The sequence below is a fragment of the Schistocerca piceifrons genome, chromosome 2 (genome assembly GCF_021461385.2).
Source record: "Schistocerca piceifrons isolate TAMUIC-IGC-003096 chromosome 2, iqSchPice1.1, whole genome shotgun sequence".
Classification (NCBI taxonomy): Eukaryota; Metazoa; Arthropoda; class Insecta; order Orthoptera; family Acrididae; genus Schistocerca; species Schistocerca piceifrons.
The window spans coordinates 1,026,284,642-1,026,297,737 of record NC_060139.1 but is presented as its reverse complement, the minus strand read 5'-3'; the positions used below and the strand labels follow the sequence as shown (position 1 = coordinate 1,026,297,737).

Below are 13,096 nucleotides of genomic sequence, written 5' to 3'. Positions count from 1 at the left end.
GTTCAGATGAATGGTGAAAAAAATCACAACAATGTGTGAATATCCCGTTTTCCTTAGTGACTCTCAATACCTGCATTAACACTGCTCAAAGAGTATCACATTCTGCATATATCCTGATTCCACTGAACTAGACACTCTTAGTTATCAGTTACATTATCTTCATCTCATATGATGTCTAATAAACTTTTGCTCATTTAGTGCCTATCTTATCATCAGAACAATCAAACAAGAGTAAATATAACTTTTATTCATGAATAATGGAATGCTAATACATTTCACATAATTGTGGATAAAATATCTCCGAGTTTAATGACATAAAAATATTGTATGCTTTATTGTCTCAATATCTGTACATCACACATAAGAAATATTTTCATCTAATCAAAAACATCATAGATGTAGCATACATTTTTGTCTGTAAAGAGATGAACAGTATATTCAAGAATATTATCAAAATAGTTAATGGTAAAACCACAAATGTATTTCCTGGAGCAAGATATGCTTTTGGTGACAACATCTGGGAACAATGGCATCTGTAATAAATTCAGAGTATCATCAAATTACTTCAGTTTAAAATTAATGTCTCACTAGCTATTCACTAATAAAGAAAAAGTTACACGTATGCCTACAAAATTTTGAAGATGTATGTGCAGGAGGCAAACAAATAAACTAAATGGAAGAAAAAGGTATTTCACATATCAAATTAACAAATTATTTAATAAAGATGAGAAACTGAGATGTTTATATTAATTTGAAATCCACAGGATCCTTTAATTGTGCTCAGTTGTGCCTCTTTGTTGTCACTATTAAAATGTCTCTAATAGTGCTACAACACATAAGGTGGTAATACCAACAGTTTTATTACCTCAATGTACTTCTGCTCAGCATCACTGTATTAGACAAGTATGTAGTCCTGAAATAATGAAAAAAGCCACATAAGAAATTTATTACTAGCTATGATACTAAACTTTTAATATTCATACTCAAATACTACAAATAAAAACTAGTAAACCATATAGTACAAAGAAGATAATCAAATGAGCTACAAAAATGGCAGAAATGAGAACAACAGGAGCCATGTAACTAAAAACACACAATACTTGTTCCGTTTCTCTTGTAGTTTCAAAACACTTGTACTATGATGATATAGAACATAGCAATAAATTCTTGTATAGAAATACTGATATTCAAATTATTAGGTAGATAATGCAGTCAATGAAAGGAGAAGCAAAAACAAGCAGTAAAGTAGTAATTCTGGGCAACACATTCTTGTGGCTACACAAAATAGCAGTAAGTTGAGGAAGCAGCAGTCTTACCTTTGGTGCTTGTTTGAAGAGGCACTGATTTATTTTGAATGCTGTATCACAAGCATCACTGCCCTCTGTGAACAAATAGTAGTTTTATATATTGATTAAATCAGTTTTAAAGTTCTCTGTGTTAAACATTTTAGTAAATTTATTTGTAATGTATTCATGTAAATGGACTGTGTCTATTAGTATAGCTATCAGTAAAAATACTGGAAAAGAAAATTTTGATTTGATTTGTGACATGTCTATGGTCAGAAGAGAACCAGTATCACTAAGATATTTAAACTCACTTCTGTGTAGCCTAATATGCACATTATTTACTTAAATAATGAATAAAGTTAGATAAAATTTTTCTAGTCCAGCAGGCCCTACATCATAATGAACAACTGTGACAAGTTACAATTAAATGCTGCTGTGGGACTCAAACTTCCTTTCAAAAGTACTGCACTCCTGGCAGCCGATAGCTGCAAGTTTACCAGTCTTTTTGTTGTCCCTGCTGAGACTCAGTGGTCATCTTTCCCATGAATAGCAACCTATCCTATTCTTTATATTGTTGGTATTACAACCTGGAGATTCCATTGTTTCATGGGAGTCAGATGTATAAGACGTTTGATTACAAACATTCAATTTCCCTGCTCTTCACTGGGTATGTCTATGCTCTTTTGACAACAGTTGAAAAGTATGTACAGCTGTGTAATGGAGATTCAATGCAGAAAGTGCAGTTTAGTAGAGTGCACTATGTCTCCAGTCATGAACAGTACAATGTGGCTTGTGCACAGTGTTCATTCTGCAAACATATTTCAAAAGGACATTTCAACCTTTGACTGTGGACACATTGTCACTTTATGATGAGAAGGGTTGCCTGCACATAAAGCTGTCCACCAAATTGGCATACACAACAATGACATCATTAAACATTCACCTGTTGTTGTGACACACAAAACATTGAAGATATATCTCATAGTGGTTGCCTTCAGTTAACACCACCATCTGATGACCATCATCTACAAATTGTGGCTTGTAGGAACCAAAGCAAAATGCAACAGAACAGTGTGCTGTCTTTTTGAAGGCTATTGGTTGGGCTGTGTCAACCCAGACAGTATGCAACCATCTCCAAATGGTCTGACATCTGGACATCCATCATGAACAAAAGTGTAAACTTCCCACCACTATGATGTGTCAGAAAGGTGGTAAGGTAACACCTGGAATGGAACCTAGAACAATGACACTCACTTTTCTTTACCACCAAATACAAGATTTGTCTGAAGAGTATGGAGGTGGCTAGGTACCAATGGACTCAGCAGGGAGTTATTTTTTGGTTTGCTGTCATGTATAAATTTCAAATTCCTCCTATCACTATCAAGGGTAAGTTGAGGGCTGTGCAGTAGTGGGACAGTATCTTCCAACCTATTGTCCAGACTCAGTCAACATTTCACCTACAGATTCATCTTGTAAGATGAAAATGCATAAAGTTCTTCAATTTTGCAGCCATAGTGTCCACAGTTGCTTTACAGATGTTAAAGGTATTTTAATTCCGTCTATGAAATGACTAAAATGTGTGTTTATTTTAGCACATGTGTTTCATTTTATTCGTTTGAATAAAACATTTTTACTTTTTGGTTTGCTTCTAGTTCCTTTGTAAGGAACTGTTTCTAGGTCCTGGAGGAAAGCAAAATTATAAATATGTTTCATTCCAGACAACTGACAATATTTTAAATGAGTAAAACAACATGTGTATGTTGAAATAAAGAATCATTTTTAGTAGGTGTAAAGATGGAATTCAAATGACTTTGATAATGCACAATCACACCATGCTCCCCTCATAAATACCTTCCTCTGTGAGGCAGGAATCAACAGCACAGAATGGCCTGTGGTATCCACTGACATGAAACTGACTGAACATGCTAGAGACCAGTTGAAACTTATATAGTGTCGCTGCAGGAACAGTGAACACTGGATGACCTCAGGAGGCCATTGTTGAAGAGTGAGGCAGGCTTGTGCACAACATCTCGGCATTCCAAAAAGCATACAAGCATATTACAATGCTCGAGATGGAGCAAAATGGTATTATAAAGTTACCCGGCAACAGATTTCGATGCTGCAGGTGTGTAGACATACACATTTTCAAACAGACTGACTTCAATTTTTGTTACTGCTCAAGCTTTTTTCAGGCTCCCTTAGAATCTAGCTTCATCTATGTTCACAGATGTGCAACTTATAATGTTCTCCAAAACCAGTTACCGAATGTTAAGCATGCATATTTCCTGGATTTGACTTCTGTATAAATACCTCTCCCACACATCAGCAACACTGTAAATGAGATATGTCAGTACACAGCAGCAGAATTCTATTATTTGAAGAGGAACAGGTACATGTAGTGGTAAATGTAGGTTTCCACGGCCATTGTCACAGTCAATAAAATTCTTGTGGGTTTGAGGTTGCATTGTCAAATATAAAATTCAGATGTCTCAGCGACTGTTGCAAGACTCCTTCCTCAGCGTGTACTGCAGTACACCATGAGGAAGGCATCTTGCAACAGTTGCCATTGGAATTTTATAATAGACAATGCAGTCTCAAACCTAGAAGAATTTTATTGACAGATACATGTAGGTTTACCCTTCACATTACATGATTTCATATCTGGAGAAGATGTTCATTGTTATCCACTGGATCTTGATGTTGAACAGATGAAATAAACTACATATGTGAGCTGAAATGTGTCTGACATGATACAGTCATTGCAGTAAGTTTTGTAAATTCTAATACTTCTGTAAAATTATCTTTATCTGTACATTTTAGAAACACAATGAGGTCTTTGTAAGTATAGTATATAAAGATAAAGATGTCAAGCAGCAAGAGTGTAGAGTTTTGTTTCTGTCTACATTGCTGGCAGTATATTTTTCTGACATACTGCGAGGAGCAAATAATAAAAGTCACTTGATGTATGTACTCACTTTCATCCTTGCAGGCAGTAAGTGCCTTTGATGCAACATCTTTGAGATTATCAGGCAACATTGCAATTGCAGTATCAGCATCAAAGACTCCATCATCTGACATCTGCAACACATAATTTGCTATTTTATAATTTGCATTTTAAAGATAATAAAATTATCTTATATTGTTTATTAGTACTTGATTGATGAGAACATAGCGGCAGAATGTGATAAACTATGAACATTTTCTCCCTCTTTTTCTGTAAGCACTTGCTTAGCATGCTTCATACAGTTATCCTTTCATGATAAATGTCTTATCATGAAGCATACTCAAATATACAAAAAGTCTCTGAGCAGCATGTCTTTTTGTTTTGTCCCTACATTAAATGAATATAAGATGCATGTACAAACACTATCTTCACACTTTTTTGTGAAGAATAGTATGTGTTTCTGTTTTCTCCCCACATTAATTATTCACAAGCTGCTAATAGAAATACCACCCCATACTTTTTTGTAAATTCATGAAGCTTGTAGACAGGCAAGTTTATAGGAAAGTAGATGACCCTGGAGCAGAATGCAGATTGGATATAATCTGCCATGAAGATAACTCAAAGGATGAATATAACTGCCACAGAACCACAGAGAAAATATTAAGAAACATAAAATTAATGCAACATGTGATAGTAAAGTAAGTAAAATGAAAATATTGTATTATGGCAAAAGCAAAGTTACAGTTTTTAGTGTGTTGTAGAGGACAGTTAAATCATTCACCCACTGTCTTCCTCAGTTTCCATCAAGGAGGAGAACCTCTAGGAATGTGGAATGAATCAGTGTATTTGTTGTTGTTGTCTTCAGTCCTGAGACTGGTTTGATGCAGCTCTCCATGCTACTCTATCCTTTGCAAGCTTCTTCATCTCCCAGTACTTACTGCAACCTACATCCTTCTGAATCTGCTTAGTGTATTCATCTCTTGGTCTCCCTCTATGATTTTTACCCTCCACGCTGCCCTCCAATGCTAAATTTGTGATCCCTTGATGCCTCAGAACATGTGCTACCAACCGGTCCCTTCTTCTTGTCAAGTTGTGCCACAAACTCCTCTTCTCCCCAATTCTATTCAATACCTCCTCATTAGTTATGTGATCTACCCATCTAATCTTCAGCATTCTTCTGTAGCACCACATTTCAAAAGCTTCTATTCTCTTCTTGTCCAAACTATTTATCGTCCATGTTTCACTTCCATACATGGCTACACTCCATACAAATACTTTCAGAAACGACTTCCTGACACTTAAATCTATACTCGATGTTAACAAATTTCTCTTCTTCAGAAACGCTTTCCTTGCCATTGCCAGTCTACATTTTATATCCTCTCTACTTCGACCATCATCAGTTATTTTGCTTCCCAAATAGCAAAACTCCTTTACTACTTTAAGCATCTCATTCCCTAATCTAATTCCCTCAGCATCACCCGACTTAATTTGACTACATTCCATTATCCTCGTTTTGCTTTTGTTGATGTTCATCTTATATCCTCCTTTCAAGACACTGTCCATTCCGTTCAACTGCTCTTCCAAGTCCTTTGCTGTCTCTGACAGAATAACAAGGTCATCGGCGAACCTCAAAGTTTTTATTTCTTCTCCCTGGACTTTAATACCCACTCCGAATTTTTCTTTTGTTTCCTTTACTGCTTGCTCAATATACAGACTGAACAACAGCGGGGACAGGCTACAACCATGTCTCACTCCCTTCCAAACCACTGCTTTCCTTTCATGCCCCTCGACTCTTATAACTGCCATCTGGTTTCTGTACAAATTGTAAATAGTGTTTCGCTCCCTGTATTTTACCCCTGCCACCTTCAGAATTTGAAAGTGAGTATTCCAGTCAACATTGTCAAAAGCTTTCTCTAAATCTACAAATGCTAGAAATGTAGGTTTGCCTTTCCTTAATCTATTTTCTAAGATAAGTCATAGGGTCAGTATTGCCTCACGTGTTTCAACATTTCTGCGGAATCCAAACCGATCTTCACCGAGGTTGGCTTCTACCGGTTTTTCCATTCGTCTGTAAAGAATACGCGTTAGTATTTTGCAGCTGTGACTTATTAAACTGATAGTTCGGTAATTTTCACATCTGTCAACACCTGCTTTCTTTGGGATTGGAATTATTATATTCTTCTTGAAGTCTGAGGGTATTTTGCCTCATACATCTTGCTCACCAGATGGTAGAGTTTTGTCAGGACTGGCTCTCCCAAGGCCGTCAGTAGTTCCAATGGAATGTTGTTTACTCCCGGGGCCTTGTTTTGACTCAGGTCTTTCAGTGCTTTGTCAAACTCTTCACGCAGTATCATATCTCCCATTTCATCTTGTTCTAGATCCTCTTCCATTTCCATAATATTGTCCTCAAGTACATCGCCCTTGTATAGACCCTCTATCTACTCCTTCCATCTTTCTGCTTTCCCTTCTTTGTTTAGAACTGGGTTTCCATCTGAGCTCTTGATATTCATGCAAGTGGCTCTCTTTTCTCCAAAGCTCTCTTTAATTTTCCTGTAGGCAGTATCTATCTTACCCCTTTTGCTGGATCAGTGTATATATTAATAAAAAACAGAGACATGGCAGAAACTTAATCTGTATACAGTACCATATTAATAATAAACTATGACTATATTGCTCAATGCTTTTCAGCTTATGCTAGTTAAATGTAACTGAGTAAACCAGTAAGAAACTGCTATTTGGAAAAAGCCTGCTTCCTTCTCTATTTTGTTATATAGCTGATCTTTATCTGCTATTAGTAGATTAGTGTTTACTTGATTACAATAGAATTTTTCAAAGAAATATTTTTTACATCTATAAATACTGAGACTTGGTTATAGCACATTATTACTTGTCATATAACTTTAAAACAACATCAGCTACTAACAAAGGTTTTCAGTTACAGTACATCAGATTTATTTTCCACACATCTTACATATCAGTTAAGTAAATACACATCTATAAAATATTAAACACTAATATGAAACTAAGAACAAATATTGTTATAATGGATATCCCAGTATGGAAACAAAACACAGAAATTAAATCAGCAACCACTTAATTAGTGTTATCGCAACAGAAAGAGTATTCTTTCTCTCTCTCTCTCTCTCTCTCTCTCTCTCTCTCTCTCTCTCTGTGTGTGTGTGTGTGTGTGTGTGTGTGTGTGTGTGTGTGTGTGTGTGTGTTTAATTATTGTATTGAAAGTTGAAGAAGGAATGGAAATTTGGAGTTAGTTATGTTATTTGATCTCAAAGTTTGACTACGTATCACCAACAAGTCATCTGCTGTTGAGTGATTATTTGTCCTTATTACTATATACAGGATGTTCAAAAATAGATGTCATGTATTCCTACAGAAGGTAGTACTGATCAGAACTATATGTCCAGACAAACTCTTCAGCCATTCATCACAGTGAATAACACACTCTTTCAAATGCACTTATCTCCATTCAAATTGTGTCATATGCAGTTTTCAAACTCTCCTGTAACAGCTGCACAGAGTCAGTGGCTTGGGCATACGCCAATGCCTTTATATGTTTTTTTAGCCAGAAATTCAATGGATTATGGGCCAATAAATAGGGAGACCATGCTACCAGATCTCCTCCACCAACCCATCAACTGTGAAATTTTGTGGTGAGGTACTTTTGCATAATCCAGAGAAAATGAGGTGGTACTCCTTAGTGCATAAGCAACAGTTGTAGTCTTCCTGCAAGGGTAACATTCACCAATAGTGCTGGTAATTCAATGCATAGAAACCAGTAATACACAGCACTTGTTAATCCGTTTGGTAAAGTGTATTGCCCTACTAGTCTGTCACCGACAATTCCTGCCCATACATTCAAACTGAAGCAATCCTGATGACACACCTCACCTCCGTGATTGCTTGAGGATTTGCATACTGTAATAATTTACTTTTTGTGATGAACTACAACAGTAGGATGGTCTGTACCACCAAATACTACACATTACTTGTCACAAGTGAAATGGCCCATATCTCATCAGGAATTGATTTCCAGACCTATATTTATAGGAACTTTTCTTCTAGATTTGGCCAATACTATCTCCTTTAGGTATATATTAAAAAGTTGGCCTAATACTTCCTACTCACCTAGGCACAAGCATATAATTAAAAAATTATAACTGATAAACACAATTTAAGACTGAGAAGACGTTTCACATGATGCCACGATCTAACACTTCAAAAGATTTTAGACTGAAATATATGACATTCGGATTACTTGCAGTTTGCCCGTTTATGCATTTTTCAACCAAGATATCATATTGGAAGAGACAGAAAATGCTTTTACTAGACCTTTATGAAAGTCATCACTTCTTCTGGCAGCTGCTGATATCATCATTACTATTAAGGAAATTGTTCCATGAGACTGATCATTAATCACTAAAGTAACCCACTGTTTTTAGCATAATATGTGTAAATATTTGAAAAATGTTCATAATATAAAAAGAATTTCTGAATTTTATTTTTACTTACACACGTCATTTGGACGAATATGCACTTCATGTAGCACTGGAACAAAATGTACATTTTTAATAAATTTACTGTACAAAAAAATGGCCTTAGACATCTACTGCTCATAAAATTAAAAATTTCATTTTTCAGCTTTCCTCTTATAATGCACAGAGTTGTGACTTAACTGACATAGATTTCAAAACAAATAAAAATAAGCTGTGAAGATTTGTACATCTATACCCTACAAACCACTGTGATCAACATGGCACATTGTATTTCCATTCTACCATGTTTAAGGATGTCCCCCCCCCCCCCCCCCCCCACACCCCACCCCACCCCACCGTCCACTTGTGTATGGAGTGCAGAAAGAACAACCCTCAGCGGTACCGTTATTTGCCATATAATGTAATCAACCTGGTTTTGTGCCTGTTCAATATCCTGAATGTTCATCTACTCAAATTTTCATTCTATGATTATTTGAGATTATAAACAGTTATTAAGTAAATGAATGCAACGGAACTTAGTTTACATTTTTATTCTCTTCTTATTTATTGATACTGGGCAAACAATGATCAACCTTCTTGCACTGCATTAATACAGATTTTACAAATGCACATTGGTAAGTTACATTCACTCTAAATAGTCTCACAGAGTTTCACAAGAGGCAAATGAAACTGAATGAAACAGCTTTTACTGACTGAATTTACACCACAGATTGGCTAACAGCATAATGACCTCATGGATCAACATTGTTTACAACTGATTGAATACTCACTTCCAACTGACTATGGCTTTATATGCTTGCCTATGTAAGGAAGCAAAAAGTATAAAAATGACAAAATATTGGCAGTCAAAGCTATTACTATTTAGATATTAACATGGAAGGCAGAAAAAGTAAAACATAAAAATAAAATAGTTGGTGAAGTAGTCTTTATTATAACTAGAAACTTGCAGAATTCTAGGTATTGTTATATGACATCTTAATGAGCAGTGGCCCACCAAGAAATTTCTAGGAAGTTAATTAGTATAATTTGAATATTTTATAAACTAAGATGTTTTAGGAAAGGTATACATTTTTGGAAACAGAAAAGTTGGGGCTGAAAAACTATAACACTAGATTTTGGAAATGATTAGACGTTAACATTTAAATATTCCAGAATACTACAGCTTTAAGTATAAATAACTTTTGAAATCTTGAGTTTTTGGAAAAAGTAAAATATTTTTTAGGAAATGGAATAAGTTATATCAATCTTAAAAAAAAGTTATTATTGGGGTCATAACTTTAAAATTGTAAATATTCCCTTTAATGAATTGCTTCCATATTAATTAAATGCACCTATATTGTCAGCAATCAGAAAAGTTTTCTGTCAATAATAAAGTTTAATGAAACACAGAATGAAAAAGAATTTAGCAATTTAAGGTACTCATAGTATATGTATTATGTATACAATAGAAGACAGCAAGAATGTTTATTTAAGGAATAGAATTGTATAAAATGGAGCTGTTCAACCTTGCTACATGTCAAATACACATTTGAACTGTTGACAGTCAACAGATCCAACCCTTTTGCCTTTGCTTCCCCCTGACACAAAACACAGAAGTCTTCCCTACAGGTGAAGTGTGTCACACTAGCTCAGTTTCAATAGCCTTTGGAGATTGCATCTCAAAACTGTAAGTAAGGGAGTCAAATGTAGTACAGTGAGTTCTCACTGACCCCTGTCTTCCATGTACAGGGCCTCTAAACCCAATGCTAGCTCAGCACTCTTAGTTCAGTGATAGGCCTGTACCTCCTGGAGAAGAGACAGATTTCATGGGTGAAGACAGTATGTGAGGTACCTTTGGTATCTCTGCTACTTGAATCTCAAAAGTTCACCCAGCACACCCACTTGCAGCAATTTACTATGATTTAAGAGCTGTCCGGATGATTTCCAGCTGCTTACAAACAGGTACTAACTCTTCCCGCACCTAAGAGCGGAATTCACAGTGGTTCAAATGGCTCTGAGCACTATGGGACTTAACTTCTAAGGTCATCAGTCCCCAGTCCCCTAGAACTTAGAACTACCTAAACCTAATTAACCTAAGGACATCACACACATCCATGCCCGAGGCAGGATTCAAACCTGCGACCATAGCGGTCGCGCAGTTCCAGACTGTAGCACCTAGAACTGCTTGGCCATCCTTCACAGTGGTTCTTGCATGCTGAGTTCAATGTATAATTTTAAACAGTTAAGAACTAAGACCTAACTTAAAATGAGCCTTGCTACTTTAAAAAAATCAGAATTAACAATTCTCTGTAGATCTGATGCTACACTGTCCAAGAAACTGATTTGTTTTATAACAAGAGAAAATTCAGGCATAAAATTTACTGACTCTCTGAAATGGTTCATAAGTTTGGGTATGGAAGTAACAAACTCCTAACAGGCATTATAAAAAATACATACAAAGCAGAATTTTATCGGATAAACAGACCATATACCCTAGCGTTGAAGGGATAAAGTATCTGAGACATGACACAACAGGTTATAATATGTGCAGGCACAATAATACATCACAGCAGTTGACTTCATATGGGTTATATTTTCATTGTAGCCTTGAATTATTGAACACATTCTTAGAAAAAAAACTAGCCCATGTACATAAAAAAGTGGAAATACTGCAGAGATCATCACAACACTACTGCAAAAATTTAGAAAAAAAAAAAAACAAAGGTAGCTTGCAACTGACAATATACATACATCAAAAAAAAGTTTTGCATCACCTTGGTTCTGAGAATTCCAGAACCTGTACAGAAAATTGGAATAGAGATCAACATAAACATCATTTCCACCCTTTTTATTGCTCATGAAAACCACACATGTTGTACCACCATACAGCAAGACCTTTGGGAGGTGGTGGTCCAGATTTCTGTACACACTGGTACCTCTAATACCCACTAGCATGTCCTCTTGCATTGATGCATGCTTGCACTCATCATGACATACTATACACAAGTTCATCAAGGCACTGTTGGTCCAGATTGTCCCACTCCTCAATGGCAATTCGGCGTAGATCCCTCAGAGTGGTCGGTGGGGCATGTCGTCCATAAACAGCCTTTTTCAATTTATCCCAGGCATGTACGATAGGGTTCATGTCTGAAGAACATGCTGGCCACTCTAGTTGAGAGATGTTGTTATCCTGAAGGAAGTCATTCACAAGATGTGCACAATGGGGGTGCAAATTGTCGTCCATGAAGACAAATGCCTCGCCAATATGATGCTGCTATGGCTGCACTATCGGTTGGAGGATGGCATTTATGTATTGTACAGTCATTACTGCACCTTCTATGACCACCAGCAGTGGCCCCACATAATGCCACCCCAAAACAGCAGAGAACCTCCACCTTGCTGCACTCACTGGACCATATGTCTAATGCATTCAGCCTGACTGGGTTGCCTCCAAACACTTCTCTGGACATTGTCTGGTTGAAGGCATATGCAACACTCATCGGTGAAGAGAACATGATGCAAATCCTGAGCGGTCCATTTGACATGTTGTTGGGCCCATCTGTACCTTGCTGCATGGTGTCATGGTTGCAAAGATGGACCTCACCATGGACGTCGGGAGTGGATATGCACATCATGCAGCATATTGCGCACAGTTAGCGTCCTGTGGTTGCACGCAAATCATTATTCAACATGGTGGCATTGCTGTCAGGGTTCCTCCGAGCCATAATCCGTAGGTAGTGGTCATCCACTGCCGTAGCAGTACTTGGGCGGCCTGAGTGAGGCATGTCATTGACAGTTCCTGTCTCTCTGTATCTCCTCCATGTCTGAACAACATTGCTTTGGTTCACTCCAAGTCGCTTGGACACTTCCTTGTTGAGAGCCCTTCCTGGCACAAAGTAACAATGTGGACACAATCAAACTGAGGTATTGACCGTCTAGGCATGGTTGAACTATAGGCAACACGAGCCTTGTACCTCCATCCTGGTGGAATGACTGGAACTGATTGGCTGTTGAACCCCCTCCGTTTAATAGGCGCTGCTCAAACATGATTGTTTACATCTTTGGGCAGATTTAGTGAAATCTCTGAACAGTCAAAGAGACTGTCTCTGTGATACAATATCCACAGTCAATGTATATCTTCAGGAGTTCTGGGAACTGGGATGATGCAAAATATTTTTTTGATGTTTGTGTAATACGAATTTGATGGTAGTCATACATGTTTGAAAATATATAATTTATCATAACATGCATAAGGTTTGACAGAATCAGTGAAAGATAATGGGGAAATGATTCAAAAATATAAGAAACTAGAAACTGGAAGCAAATTAATCTGACACATTTTTAAAGTGTCCTGGCTTTTATACTGCAAAATGTTG

The 13,096-nt window shown here is 36.8% G+C and overlaps 1 protein-coding gene across 1 annotated transcript in view; it reads right to left on the bottom strand.

The window, feature by feature from the left end:
• Positions 1–305: 305 nt before the first annotated feature.
• LOC124777086 (general odorant-binding protein 83a-like) overlaps positions 306–13,096 on the bottom strand; it is a 39,067-nt gene continuing 26,276 nt past the window's right edge. Inside the window, exons 4-8 of the mRNA XM_047252366.1 lie at positions 8,758–8,793; positions 4,262–4,364; positions 1,317–1,381; positions 866–913; positions 306–533 (exon numbers count right to left, since the gene is read on the bottom strand). Of these exons, the coding sequence (XP_047108322.1) occupies positions 896–913; positions 1,317–1,381; positions 4,262–4,364; positions 8,758–8,793 (222 nt within the window). The 3' untranslated portion in view covers positions 306–533; positions 866–895. The remainder of the gene's footprint in view (positions 534–865; positions 914–1,316; positions 1,382–4,261; positions 4,365–8,757; positions 8,794–13,096) is intronic.